The sequence below is a fragment of the Cupressus sempervirens genome, chromosome 2 (genome assembly GCF_028749045.1).
Source record: "Cupressus sempervirens isolate cs-2001-9-10 chromosome 2, ASM2874904v1, whole genome shotgun sequence".
Classification (NCBI taxonomy): domain Eukaryota; kingdom Viridiplantae; phylum Streptophyta; class Pinopsida; order Cupressales; family Cupressaceae; genus Cupressus; species Cupressus sempervirens.
The window spans coordinates 780562850-780579179 of NC_143119.1; the positions used below are offsets into that span (position 1 = coordinate 780562850).

The 16330-nt window shown below is 37.1% G+C and overlaps 1 protein-coding gene across 7 annotated transcripts in view; it reads left to right on the forward strand.

Annotated features, from left to right (window-relative positions):
- LOC149575791 (uncharacterized) overlaps window positions 1-16330 on the forward strand; it is a 315107-nt gene that overhangs the window by 102195 nt on the left and 196582 nt on the right. For all 7 annotated transcript variants that reach the window (XR_016360237.1, XR_016360238.1, XM_089815588.1 and 4 more), the window contains exon 8: window positions 13584-13692. Coding sequence is in view for 5 of the 7 variants with exons in the window: in XM_089815588.1 (XP_089671714.1) it covers window positions 13584-13692 (109 nt within the window). In the remaining 2 variants the exon portion in view is untranslated. The remainder of the gene's footprint in view (window positions 1-13583; window positions 13693-16330) is intronic.

Sequence of the window (16330 nt, forward strand, 5' to 3'; positions counted from 1 at the left end):
ACATCGGCATTCTCACCTTCCATCGCCATTCACCAAACATTGCCATCATCGCGCCATCAACATCATCTAGCATTCACACCGAACCACCATCTCCATTTTCTCACCAAGATCCAAATTTTTCTCAAACAAGAAAACGTAAGGCCGCCTACGTGATTACCAGCAAATCACATTGATAAAACTGAGCGAGTATCCAACGGTGTAAGGAACATTGGAGTTATACTCATGTCCCATGAGAGATAACTTTTCAAGAGAGGAATTGTGTATTTGATATTCTGTATCAAGCATCCAATTACTAATATGTTATGTAGTGACACAAAACTCGCATCAACAATGTACCAATCCTTTTAGTCTATCCTGCAAACCCTCAATGAACAACATCACACTACATTTCTGGGGCATATCCGGTACCATAACTGCAATATGCTGGAACTCATTAATATAGGCTTCTGCATGACCAGTTTGTTTAAGGTGAGCCAACTCCCTGTAATAAAGTTCTGTATCCTTACGGTCAAATCGTGCAATGAGTCGCTCGGTGAACTCAGCATAGGAGTGAACTAAGGTGTGATCCTGGGTGACCAATCCATGGTGCCACCAATCATAGGCAATCCCCTCTAAATGCAACACAACAAACTGAATAGCCTCATGCTCAGGCATGGGCCTCAATGAAAGGTATATGTCCAGCTTGTGGACCCAAGCTCGTGCACTAGTGTCTCTTGAGCCATTATATGGGGCCAATGTAATCTTCCCAGTAGCTCTATTGAGGTCATAATTCTGCTGCTGTTGTGGTAGTCTTACCACGATCTCCCCTGAACCTGGTTGTATCTCTACGCTGTGCACAATACTGGGGAAGAGGTAAGACGTCCCTAACCTCAGGAGGTAGAGCTCTCCACTCAGTTGTGGCTGTCAAAACTGACTCTTGAAACCCCACTTCTGGTGGTTCCACCTGCGCTGGCCGTTCACCTGGTATGAATTGGGGAAGCAATGGCCTATTCATAGTAGGTGTACGATGGCGATGCCTCCTACTGGAATGAAGGGAGCTCTCAACTGAAGAATGGGACTGATGGCTGCGCTGACTACCAGCCACTGAAACTGATCTACTTTGCCTGCCTCTGTGTCCACCCATCTCCAAACGCTCCAAGGTATCCTGTAACCTGTCTAGAGCCTGAGCGATCCTAGGCTGAGTAGTGAATAGGGTCCGCACCATCTCTCTTTCTTCTGCCTCTATAGGCATGCCGTCGCTAGCAGCACTCTGTGCCTCACCCATAGATGGTATCTGTGCATCTCTGGCGGCCTCTGCTTGCCACTGGTTTCTCCTGCGCTCGTAGAATTTGTGTATTTCTCCACCAAGATGCATAGATTTGTATTCAATCCACCAACTAGTGACTACCCAGATGCTGAAATGATTTATCAAAAACTTTTATCCAATACCCAGATGCCAAAATCTGTTGTGACAATTTCTCACAAACCCTACAGGCTGGCAGGATGTAAGCTCTTATACCACTGAAAGATCCTTGATGGATCTCTGCTGCAAATCTGCTATAGGTTTATTTTATTTTTGTTTTTTCCCTGTTTATTAATGTTTTCTTGTAGAACTAGATGGAAATGCAGAAGAGTTTGTTTGTTTTTGTGTTTTTGATGATCATTCCACATAGAAATGAGAAGTAACAAATGGCAAGAAAAGAGTCTGAAAATAAATAACAATATGCAGTAAAGTCAGAGTTGATACAAATCGTACCAGGCAGATCTCTGAATTAAAGAGCCAAATAAAAGATCCAGTACATTTCCTCTAGCAATGACGCCACAACTAGCTGATGAAAACGGGCTGATAAGATGCATGATTCTGCTGCTGAGAAACCGATTTTTCTATGTATCTAAGTGCTGCAAATGACAAAGTACGGCTGCAAGAAATGGTAGTGTACGGCTGCTAGAATTCACCTTCCATACGCCAAAGAACATGCCCAACAAAACAAACTGTAGGCAGAAGCTGAAGTGGTGTCTACCTTCCTCCTGAATACTGTTGAAACTACTGACAAACCAATACCTAATGCTGCTGAGGGTTAGGTCCCAGCCAACAATTACCTTGGGGTTTGCGTCCCAAAAGCAAATCGCTCAAGCAGAGCAAATCTGAAAAGAAGTGTTTGAAAAATATACATAATCATGAGAAATGGCGCCCATCTCCTTATAACCCCTTGCAAAGAAATTTGAACCCTAAAGTGACCCCCAATTGGTGTTGGCTATAAAAATGAATTAAATCTTATTTTAAAGTGACCATGTCATTAGAAAATGACCTTTTCCATCATAGTAATAAATCCGCTCACCGAATTGCCTTGAGACCAAAGAGGAAGATTTAGAGAATTTCAAGACCTTTCCGACGAGCTATCATAACATGGGATACACATCCAGATGAGGCCAAAATTCCCTTATTACTCCAAAATGGCTATTAACTTAGCCTTATTTAAATATTAAACGCTAACTTAGGAAATATTAAAAATATAACCCAAATAGCCACAAATTGCCCAACTGACATCACAAACCGTAAAATCATCCTGTCACCTGTCTGTGACTGAAGTCGGAAATCAAGGATCCACTGGCAGTCTCATCCCTAAAATCTAGGGATGCTCCTAAAATTTAGGAAACAAGCCCTATCCCTCTGAAACTGAACCCAAAGGGTCATCTCATGGAAACCTAGCCCTAGGCATGATCATACCTCTTAAAAAGTAGGAATGAACCCCATAAATGTAGGAACTGCCTCCTAAAAACAAGGAACGTCACCCAACTGATCAATACCCACTAGAAAACCAAGTCCCCAACATTGAATAACCATATTGGGTCTCTATCCAACCTTGTCAACCTACAAGACCCCATAATAAGCTGACTCACATGTCTCTGTTAGACTGAGCTAGAGTGGGGACATGACAAAAGTGTAAGATCCCCCCTCTTAATTTGATAAAATAAATCAAAATTTGACTCATGGAATTTTCACAAACACTTCGTGTACAATCTAGGTGCTGAAAATGTTGATACTACTATAGTGTCCCTTCAATGGTTATTGTGAAAATTTACGAAATAGTAATAGGAATAACTAAATTCAGTATAAGAGAATGCTGGAGAAGAATAACTCGGCTAGTCATATCCTTGTTACCAAATGCAAGAACCATAGTTATCCACTACCCAATTTAATGCAGCAATTAGAAAATTCATACATCCATACTACATGTCTGTACGTAAGCATTGATAATAAGACAGGATACAACAAAACAATGAAACCTGAATGATGTGCGGCTGCTAATATTTCTGTTAAAGTTATAATTCTGTCGGATAAATTATATTATATATATGAGATATATAATATATGGCAAATATTATATATGGAATAATTAACTCATATTAAGAGTGATATATATATATATATAGTTATATAACAATTATAATATATTGAGGGTATATTACTTGTGTTATAACTAATGTAAGTTAATATGTTAAAGAGGCATGCCTCTTTATTTCACATATATATTCATTCATATAGTAACTTGGAAAACAGAAAAAATATCTACAAGTGCTATTACAAGTTACAGAATAGTCGATCCTAGTTCACTAACATGGTATCAGAGCCAGGTTCTTCTGTTAGACTCTGAAATGTTCTAAAATTTATTTAGGATTGTCAAATATTCCATCATTTGATGCAAAGATGATATGAAAGACTTAATGCTAAGGATAGGAGGAACACGTGACATCCTATACCATCTAAAATCATTGTCAACAAGTGGTTGCACCTTTAGATCTGATGTATATCGAACCAGAGAACTAGATATCACCGATGAATATGGATGCCATTGTTGATCAGAGGACTTGGATTGTGAAATAATGTTTTTTGTTCAATGCCATGAAGAAGCACACACGTAGTAGGAATGCAACCCATTTGTGCAGTGTTTGTTTCAGCAAGGAGGTGTCATCTGCCACAGACTCTAGGAACACCATGGAAATTGTTCTCCACTCACAGGCTCTTTACCCTTCAAAGAGGCTTGTGAGAGCCTATGCTTAAAGATTCAAAAGAGCAGATGGCTATAGATATAACAGAAATCAAAACGCAGCCAAGCATTTGGACCCCTTGTTGGCGATGAGAGAAGCACTGCTTCTGAAGGTGTTAGTGTCGCTTATACCTTAACTTTTATGCATAAGGTAGATAAGAAGAAATTGGAAATATAACTTTTCAGTTTCACCCATTTTAGATTTATCCATTCTCTTCAATGTTATCACATCACAATCCTTCCAATTAATTGCCATCTCTACTTGTTACTAATGAGGACTTGAGAAAAAGTAGACCTAATTTTGAAGAGCTGGTAGCAGATCACCCCGATAGGCTTAAGTGAGTCGCTAGGGGTGTCTCGGACTTGGAAGATGGGTGACAAGTTAACTATTCTATTTTCCACCTCATTTTAATTTATGCCTTCCAACTCGAGCTCTAACTTGGTCTTTTCTGTGGCGTGGCATCTTCTCTCTCACCACCTTGTGATAGTTAAAGCGTTATTACTTCTCTCCTTTAGTTACGTTGGTTGGCAACGAACATGTAGTCAGGTGCTTGTTGAGTTGCTTGTAATGTCCCTGCCACTGAGTGTTGTATGTGATGAGTCCCTTTTGAAGCCATCATGGGTGTGGAGGGGGACATTTTGGACAATCACCAATGAATTTTCTCACTGAGGAGACTATTGGAGTAAGGAGCTAAGAGGTTGTATTGCTAGCCACGTGGAATTCTTTCATCCAGATTTCAGGATATAGGAGCCACATACAATCAACCATCAACAATAGAGATTTCTTGGAGGGCTGAGCGTATATGGTTAGCCGTAGATTTGGAAATGAAACTCCAACCATGTATAGGCATGAGATATCACCTTTGAGATTTTTTGTGGATTGCAACTAGAGTGGGTACCCAACATTCATCTCAGGCATGACAACGAACATGTACGTCAACATCCATTAACCTCTCAGCGTCACTCGGTACCTACAGTTAGTATTCTATGAATGTTTACTATTACTAGTTACCATTGAAAACTATATTACTGTTCTATAAAGGTTCTTACAATACTTCGGATATGTAGTTTTGATATTTCATGAGTATTGTTGGTGAAATAAGCTGATAGCCCAGCAAATCAGAGAAGACACTCAATCATGAGTTTGTGATTAGGTTTGAGGCGATTAATCAAGCCTTCGATAAATTTCTAAAGAACGATGAATATTGTAGAAACTGACTGTGTAGTTCATGAGTTCTATGGGAGGCCTTAGGGACTCTGATTACGATTATGATGTGATTCTCTGCAGGGGTTGAAAGCCTGTTCTAGTTGCTCTTGTAAAATGAGACAAGTTCTCCATCTCTTGATTATTACATCTTATTTGCATATTGTAGGCAATCTCTTAACTAATCCATGTATATAATATAAGAGTTATTTTTATTATGCTCTTGTAATTTTCTTAATTCTCCATGGATGATTCTTTGAAATGAAGAAAAAGAAGAACACAAAGAAGTTTTCCATATGTGATGTGATGAAAAATTACTCGACGATATAAGACTGGGAATCTAACATTGTAAGGGGGAATGATAACCAATGTTCTATTTCCATTTGAACTGTCCTTATATGGGAGTAGAAAACCTTATTTGATGAATTCTTACATGGAGGCTTTTCTTGATTTGATGCATATGGACCTTCATTGGAGCAACTTATATTATTATTATAGATAAGTATTTATTATCCTCGGGTATTGTGTGTATCTACTCATTGTAGTCTCTCTCTTATTTTGTATTTCAATAATTACTATAAAGAGCTATTTGCCTTGATCTTTTCCTTTGTCTCCTTGGATGTTCTTGTAGGAAAAGAAGATTGGTACATTATGCATGCTACCAAATATTGTGGAGACTCAATCTTATGGTAGTAGCTTCAAAGAAGCTGTGATTGAGGATTCATGAATCATCTGATGATTTGGTTGAATAATGTGAGTTTCTTGAAGCAAATATCCTTGATGATTGAAATTATGAAAGGGAGTCTGATAGTTCATTAGAGGCAACCTTGGAGAAAGAGAGGGAGCAGAAAATGAAAATGTTTTAATCAAACTTTTGATGATATTGGTTTAGAAGGAGGAGACCTTGTTGATGGATTCAACACTGGTCAGAAACTATAACAGCTAAAAGATTATGATTCATGGGATAAAGTCTCATGTATGTAGGCTGGAAGGCTTTATGCCATCAGGGTAACCATTGAACTAAGGAAGCATAACATGACTTGCTACCAAGAGGTTAGAAGGATGATAACAAATTCAGAGGAAGTCTGATACTTCATCAGAGAGAACCTTGTGCTAAGAGGTCAGAAAAGTTGATATCAAACTAAGAGGGAGAAACCTTATTCTCTGATATGTTTTATGGTGAATGTTGTGACAACACCACATGATAGTATTTGTGGAGACTTCATGCAAATTTTTTATGTCATACATGTATGAGCCTATCCTCTATGTACATCATGAAGAAGTGACAACTTCTAAATGATTATCACTTGTATTAGGAGAAGTTGTTGTAAAGTGACGTCCTTACAATAACTTGTAGCATGATTCATTTTTGCGAAATTGTTTCATGTAAAGGCTTTATCTTATAAATCAACAACTAGGCAGTTGATATCATTAATTTGATTATCTACAAGTTGCTTGTATAGATATATTTTCGGTACTTGGTGTGTATCTTGCCTTGATATTCTGATAGGCCATTGCCACATTGAGTACTTGGTGGATATCATTTAGTTGATGTTCTGATAGGCCATTACTCAGAGTATTTGGTGAATATCATTTGATTGATATTCTGATAGGCCAATACTCATGTTACCAAATATGATATCAAATAGTAATTGGTGAATATCATATGTTGATATTCTGATAGGCCAATAGTTACATGATATCATATTCTAGAAATCTTCTGATCAAAGATTTCCTATATGTATTATTTTTGAGATATTACCTATGGTGTAATATCTATGTGTTTTATCCTTCTTCATTAAGAGGGAGTGTTAATGTTATAATTCTATCGGATAAATTATATTATATATATGAGATATATAATATATGGCAAATATTATATATGAAATAATTAACTCATATTAAGGGTGATATATATATATATATATACATATATTGAGGGTATATTACTTGTGTTATAACTAATGTAAGTTAATATGTTAAAGAGACCTGTCTTTTCAAGAGACATGCCACTTTATTTCACATATATATTCATTTATATAGTAACTTGGAAAACACATAAACTATCCGCAAGTGCTATTACAAGTTACAGAATGGTCGATCCTATTTCACTACAATGTCTTTGGCTGGGACTTTCCCTTTCTGATTATGGTTTCTGAAATGCTCAAGCCCTGCCATTGTATCCCTGCGTTACTGCTGAAACCGTTAGAATGCTTAGCTGGTGACCACTCTAAACTCTGCGATAACCAATACTATGCACCTCTTGATGTAACTTATGGTTTGCAGTCAGTCTTGTGGACTTGTACTGACTCCTGCTGCCTCTGCATTCAGCCTTGTAATCTGGGCCTGATTACTGGATGGTCTGCGGAAGTCCCTCATGGGGGTAACATCACCTTGTTTCTCAGCTAAGACTCCCTCACACTTCCCATGGATCCTTGCCACAACTTCTCCCAGTCTCCTGCAGTAACTCTGCTGTCTTACTTCAAGGAATGATTCAGCTAGTTCTGCAAATATGTAGCCTACATCCTTACTGTCATACAGGTTCCTAGCTCTTCAAATTTTAGTGGACTTCTATCACACACTTTCTCCAGCTAATACATTCCAAGGAATTCGTACATACCTATCAAAGCATCTTACTTCCTGCTCAAAATGTGGATCTGCTGCCTCATATACTGATCTGCATCCTCTATTCTTAAATTTGATACAACCACCTCCGAGAGACTGGAGCTACGTCCAGTATCCCAACTTATCTTAAGGGGTTTCGTCCTTAAGTAAGCACAGTCACATTTAAGCAACCAGAATTATCCTTAAACATTGATATATTTCATGGTTTCAATCCCAACGTAGCTCCACGCTTTTATAACCTCGATATGAGGGAAGACACAAACAATTAGGCAATTTGAGATAAAAAGCCAATTTCGCCTTTTAGTCACTTAAGTTACTTCTGTCCTAAAGTGACTTTAAATCATAAAGTAACTTTATATTTGCACTTTATAATATTAAAGTGACTTATTATTATAAGTTACTTTATAACTTCATAATAACATTAAAATATTTAAATAAATGACTTAAGTCACTTGAACTTTAATATCTCTTGAAATACTTGTCTGATTGCCATGCCGTTTGAAATAGGAATCTCTTCTCATAATTCCCCATGTGACCAAATACACTTTCTAAAAATAGAAAGGTTCCATCTCTATTACTCCTGTAAGTATGGCAAATGGAGTCCAAATCATATCGAACGAAGGCCAAATTTATAAATCCCTGAATGTGGGAGATGAATCAATCCTCAAAAGACCCTCTAACCATCCTCATTAGCTTACGAGGATCCAATATTAGGCTAATCCTTGAAATTTGATGCTAGCAACAAATGGGGACATTACAAAAAGTGACCCCGTTCATTGTACTTTTGAAACTGAATCACTAGTCTCCTTTTGTGTTGTACTGTATTCTACTTCTCGGGCCATTGTTATTGTCAATGTTGAAAATTGAAAACTTCTTTGCAAGCCCTAATTAGCCAAACCAATAGTATAAGATCTACAAACTAAACTTAATAATATATCAATATAGCACTTCTTCATGAATGCAAATTATAAAATAAACAGAGTTGTACTATCACACTCATGAAACGCGTGACTCCATTGTTCTCATATCCTTCAAGATCTTGTATTGAATGACATTTTCTCTCAGCTATTTAGCACATGCACAAGATGACATAAAAGGGGTAGAGTGTTGTTGATTGATGCAACATGATCATGATATGATAGCTAGAATGTAAGCTAGCAAGAGGTCTCTAGATCACAAGTTCATTGGTTGCATTCATTCACTTTTGATGATTAGATGAATGATCTCCTTCCTTCGCCTTTCGTTGTTGTAAAATGGGAAGAAAGATCTTTTATAGAATTCTTTAGGGAAAATGAGAGGCTAAAAGATGAATTAAGGGATGAGATTAAGCGGTAGGTTAGAGGGTAGGTGGGAGTTAAAAAGATTAAGAGTTTGATTTGAAATGGAGGGATAAATTGAGTTGTAGGTTAGAGTTAGAGATGTTGACCTTTGTAACATATCTTTGAATTCCTAGATATGTTGGGCGATGTGAATGAAAATGGTGATTAAGAGATGAAAGACATTTGTAACATGGCTACGAATTTAGATTGTGATCCATGTGAACAAATTAAAGGGCTAAAATTAGAAAGAAAAGGATAATGAATTAATTAAATATATAAAAAAATTCATTCAATTAATAGTAGGAAAAGAGGAAAGTGGAGATAGGATAATTCTTAGTTGCCAATTCGTCAAACGAGTGCGATTTGGGCATGTGAATTGGATCCCTAGATTCAAAATTTTACTTTTTCCCAATTTTGATTTGTGGAGGAATTGTGTGTGTGTGTATATATATATATTCATTTTATACACTAAAAAGTAAGAGAAATACGCATAATTCTAAAACTAAATCATTTCATAGTATGAATATGATTCTAGTATGGATCTATGAATCTAGTATACTTGATAATTGATCTATTTTTTACGATTATAAATAAAATCAACACATTTACATTGAATTACTGAATTACAAAATGAAATTATGAAAATTCAAAATATAGATCATTAAACTTAAAGTTTTTAACATGATTCACTCATAAAAGAGTCAAGAGTCAAGATTAAAGTTTTTGATTTCAATCATCAAATGGATTTTAAAGAAAATTCACATCAGAAGGGTATTGATGAACTACAATGCCATATCTACATTACCAAAGGAACCCAAACCAACTCCACAAGTACTAGAGGGGATTGTGAACTCATAATCCTCCTCATCATCCACATCAACCAAAGTGGATCTAGCAAGATCCTAGATGGTTATAACTAAATCAGGAGTCTTGAGCGCTACATCCCAAAGCTTTTCGAGCCCCTTCTTGTACTTAGGCTCCTTCTGTGACAACAAGCACAAATTGTTGTGAATGAACACAAGGTCTTCTGCTTTTTTTGCAGCCAACTAGTTGCGTTTGATTGAGTGGATAATGGAGTAAGTACTCCAATTCCTCTCAGTGGCAAAAGAGCTAACAACCTAGAGAGAAATTAAAAGAATATCAATACAAAAATCAAGATAAATTTAAAAAATTGAGAGTGTTAACTTTAACTTTAAGAAATTAACTTTAAGTGTTAAAGTTTACAAACTTACTTGGGATAGTGATCTTTACAGCAAGAGGTTGGAGGTACGTGAAGTCTTGCCCATAAAGGTACTACCATTTAATGGCATCCATCCTGCTTTAGTCTGCTATAGCAAGAGGGTGGAAATGATTTTGTGAGATGAAGGTGACAAATTAGTTCCTCACAATCACCCCAATTTCTGGATCTTGGAAGATTTTAGCTAGTGCCCTCTTATACCCATTTGCAACCTCCACATCTCTAAATGGTGCCACTCTACTTGGAAGGCGAAGTACATCTACACTATAGTGCCTGGGGATAATGTAATACAATTGAACATTATCAAATATCAATAGCGCAAACATTGGATAACATAAGCACACACATTTGATAAGCACTACAGTACCTAGGGGATAGAGTATATGTGAGAAGGTGCAAAATGTGGTCATCTTGTTCCATCGATGATGAACAATTGCTTCCACCTGTTTGTAAAAGGTGTCCTAAGAATCATTCTCCCTCCTTTGTATGACCTATGATGCTTAAACTTTAGAATCTAGATATCTCTCAATAATTCCAAGTCCAAGAAACTCCTAGAAATTGCTTGTGATATGTGGTGATTTGTCTTAAACATTTGAATCTCATCAGCCTCATATATTTGTTTCACCCAATCTATTTGGGTGCCAATTTATTTCATTACCAAATTGAGAGAGTGGACGGTGCATGGTGTAATGTTCCATTCCTGTGCTATATGTTTCGTAGTATCAAAGACTCGGAAGTAAATTCTAGAAACCATGAAATGCAATCAAAATGATGACCATATGTAGGTTTGTTGGCTGCACAATGATGTTGGGGTTGACTGTACGATGGAAATAAGGGAGAATGCCTAGCCGCATGGTGATGGGTCACCGTATGGTGAAGGGTGGAGTTGTTTGTACGATGAGGATGGATGTTTTCTCGTATGGTGAGTAGGTATACTTGTCGTACGACCTAAGAGGGATGTCCGTACGGAAACCAAGAAGGTGTAAGGAGATCGTACAGTGTGTGAAACAAGGTATTGGAGGGAGTAATGGAGAGGGGTTCATGGCATACAAAAGGAATGTGTATGGTTTAAGTGTTACAAATAAATGCAGAGATTTATAATTACCTTTGGCCTACCAAATGAAATAAGCAATGAAGACTGAATACGCACAAAACATCAATTTGGAACCAAGCAGAGATTGCATTTGCAAAATAGTGATGGTGCTCTGATTTGCCAGATTAGAGCCAAGATATACATCGACGAAATAGGGTGAGGGTTGAATCCCACCGAAACCGTAATAGTGAAGTAGGGAAGATCTCTCACTTCCGAAATGGCGAACAACAAAGAACTCCAACTAGAATTTGCAGTACAAAGAAAATAATTCCAATTGGATGACAACTACTACCTACATGCTATGCTTAAATACCTTTTAGAGGAACTCCTAAGGGTTTACAAAGATAGCCGACGGCAACACCTACGGAAACATTTAAAATAAAAATGGGTACGAGATATACTAAATCAATCAGAACCACAATTACAAATATTATTAACTTGGGCCTCATATTAATTAATTAAAGTAACTAATTAAAGGTCCTTTTATATATTATTTAAATTCTGGGACCAATTAATTAATTAATTAAATTAAATTATTACTTTAAAATTTGGGGACATGACAAATCCTTGCTGCCCATAGATTGCCTGCCCTTAAGCAATCCGTCATTAGATGGAACGACAACAGTTCCAAAGTCCCAAATCAAACACGCGAGCAAGAGATGTGAAATGATATCAATCCTTCGTAGCAACACATTGCCATCAAACTTTTGTTGTACCACTGATATAAATATTGTCGTGTCTTGAGTCACCAAGATCCTAGAGATGCCAATCATAAAATACATCGATGTCATCATGTTCATCAATCTCTTCTGGAAACTCATAACTTAGGTAGACCCTGTTGCTCTTACGCAAAAGTCCCTCACATGGAAAGATTGCAATTATACATACCTTGAGCACAGTTGGAGGATAGACTCCATCATCAATCAATTGTAACAATTGTTCCTGCAAACAACCTTTACCCCATTCTCTAGGTTCATGATTCCATCTAGATGACTTGAGATTATTATCCATGCTCTCCTGTAGATTAGCATCCTTTCTCTCATCCCACACATTAAGAGCATTATGGGGGTTCACTTCAACATTTGTTTTGTTGTCAGCACCAAGATCCCAAACCAAGCACGCAGGCGAGATGAGTGAATTGTCATCAGACCTCCCTTGTACCACACTGCCGTTAAGTGTCCACTGCGCCACTCTGATATAAACATTGTCGTGCCCTTCAGCACAATCCCAATGACACAAATCGAGGAAATCTTTCACGTCATTATGTTCAAAAATCTCTTTGGGTATGGTCATATACACAGATGTTGATGCTGGTACAACCTTAGGCATTGACACAATCACAACGACTACTGTTATATTCCTAATGGACGAAACATTGACGAAGAGAGCCTCAGTGGTGAGAATGTTGGTGAAGGGGGGCTCAGCTGTGAGTACCTCGACGATAGGAGCCTTGGTGAAGGGTGTCATGATGACAGGAGCCTCAACGAAGAGTACCTCAGTGAAGGGAACCTCGATAGAGAGTAAATCAGCGAAGGGAACCCCGACCATGAGTACCTCGGTGAAGGGAGCCTTTGTAGAGAAAGCCTTGATGGAGAGTACCTCAGCGGAAAACAAAATTTTAGCTGCAAATAAAATCTCGGTGGTACACAAAACCCTGTATCTAACCTGCCTAGGCAGCAACTAAATTGATAAAAGGAAAACTTTGCTATGGGACATATTTTTCTTAGGTTTGTAATAGAGGAATTTGTTATTGTGTCTGTGTACATTTGTAACTGTATTTTTTTAACCTGGTTTGCACATATTACATGCATGAATTTTTGAGGCCATGCATGCCATCTACCTCTTCATCTGCATAGCCCTAACTCATGCTGTCTGTGAAATATATTATTGATTTAAAATATTGCTACTGATACATTATTTTTAATCAATACCACCATGGTTATTATTCCCAACAGATTCGGGTTGGGAGATTAGTGCAGAGACGGAGAATGGCATTGCATGTATCAAAAGTGAAATGTATATGAATGACTAGCTAAGATATCTCTATGTTAAGAATTTCTTTAATTTCTCATATCAGATAGAGCAAATGAGAAATCTCAAGTTGTCGATCATATGTTCTTCTATAATGATGCAGTAAACAGTGAGGACTTCAACATTGTAGCAGATTTCAAAAATTGGATGGAAAGGTATTTATTCAATGACATTTTCACTTTTAGCAGTTTTACTGTCTTTCGCCATATTTCAGATGGTACTTCTGTCTGGGAAGTATATATAAGAATTATTTATTTTTAATATCACAATCCAACTCTTTTGAATTTCGTATACATGTGATATAGGATGTAGGGCTCTGCTGAGTTACACTTATTATGCTTTAATGTCTGGTATCTTGTTTCCATCAGTCTAGTTCCCTCTTATATTTGAAGAAATAGTAGTCAATTTCTGAATATAAATTGCAGCACACAAGGTAAGATTACCTGCATATTGTCTTTAGCTAGGTAAAACTCCATTGGATGTCATTGACTTAAAAATTAAAATAATTAAAGTGAGTAGATTTCCACAATCCATGGGTCAGTATTCTGCTTCTGGATTCAATTGTATTTGTGTTTTAAGCATCAACGTTTCAGATCATGCTGTGATCCATCATCAAAATGAGGGAGAATGTAAGGGAAAAATGCTCTCCATCGTTTTGACAATGGATCATGGAGTGTGATCCGAAACGTTGGCGCTAAAACTGCTCATACAGTAGAATCCAGAAGCAACATAGTAATTGAAGTAATGTTAAAATTTCATGTGGGTCATATAGCAGATAATGTCTGCAATCAGGGAAATGTAATCTATATTAGTATTTATCTCAATGTGCATCCGCTCTTCCTTTGGAAGCACACGAGTGCACTCAACACCATCACTAGCTCCAAGAGAAATCTTGAGGAACTCATCATGCGCCATGTCAACTACTGATTTTTCTTCTTCTATGCCCAATTGTTGTCTTCATTTCACAGAAGTCCTTAAAAGTCAAATAAGGCACAGTATGCTTCATGAAATCTTGTCTTTTCATCTTCCGGTTCAGGTTGTTCCTTAGAATTTACGGATTCTTTTTCCCAGAAGCTTGGCCCTGAAGTCTTGGTATTGACTGAGGCCTTTTCACCAGCAGAACTGCTCCCTTCTACTCCATTTTGTACAGGTTTACCAGTACTCAGATGCTTGTTGAATCCTTTTAATAGTTGGACAATTTGCCCCATAGTATCGTTCAAGTCGGTCACCATTTCCATAGTCACCTTCATGAATTCTTGAGGATGTCATTCTTTTCTATCGCCCATGGCAGCCTCATTTTTTTTCTCGTGCTATTCATATTACTGTTCTCTGCTACTCATAAATTAAGGCTGGCAGGATGCAAAGCTCTGATATCACTCAAATGTATACAAAATTTTGCAAGTTTGGAAGGTATTATGCTAAATAACAATAATTCAAAGGTATATTATTATATATCCATAACGGAGATCATTTTGCTATCCTTATACATGAGTTTAAATAAAAGAGAAGTACCAATTGCAGATTGAAACATTAGCAAATGTCAGACCAAATTCAAAGTTACAAATTTAATCAATCAAATCTGAAAGAACCTGCAATCTCCTACATATATAACTGATAGGTCTGCTTTGCTATGTTGTGGATAATAGCAAAGGAGATTCCAAGCTACACTGCACAGGTGATCTGCCCTACCAAGACTCCACACTTGGAAGTGCCCCCTACTCTTGTGCAATAGAGATACTTATTGATTAGGGTGCAGTCTAAGCCCATCCCTCAAATCCTCAACTCAGATCCTAGACGCTATAGTGGCACTGTGCAGAAAATGGCAGAAGAATATAATAGTGTTCAGAGCAAGCAATGGGTAAGGGTTTTGTCCCATCAATTCTGGATCCTCCAGGTTGGCATTTGAAAGGTCACTGCATTCATTTAATGCATTTGACAAATAAACTCCTCTTTCTCAGCCTCCCTTAACACTTGTATATATACCTGAGTTGGCAAAGGTCAGCCCAGCCAGGGAAACTGACTTAATACAGCTTCACAGGTCGGCCTAAAATGCTGATAACAAAAATATGTAGCAGTTCAATTTGTGCATAAATTTAATCTTTTTATTATTTATTTAATAATTTATTCATTTATTTTATTTTAATATATTAGAAAATAACAGAGCCAACCCAATTCCTGATTGAGGACAACACAAATGACAGATTTGAAACCAGACAATTTCACTCTTTTGTTGTCACTAATCAGATCATAGATATAGTTATCAAAAGAGATTAAAAAAACAATTGTTCTAGTTTGTAAGGGCATTGCTATTTGGGCATCATGGAAAGTGATTTGCTAGGGAACAAATTTAATAAATATTCAATGGTGCAAAAGACGAGCAATAGGATATTTCTCAACGAAGGACAAATTATATTGAGAACATCTTGAGTTGTTGAATGGACAGCTCCAAATATAATTTAGAAAATATTTGGAAGTCTATTTTTTGTTGTTTTCTATGTTCCCATAATTTGCATTCTATGGAAGCTTTGGAGTGGAATCGGGCTTCCTGCCCAAGTAATTTAATGGGTTCCCTTAGTGTGCATTCAAGGCAATTAGGTTAGTTCATGACCTAAGCTATCCAACACATATCTGGAAATCGAATTTGGATAACAGCTATAACTTGTGATGATGGTTAGTGTGGGAATTAAATAACTTAAACAGACATTCAGTTTCATCATACCTTGGTTTATATTTGATTATACATGTTTGCACCAGCAAGCCTTTTTTACTATTTGACTATGTTTCCCCATTTCT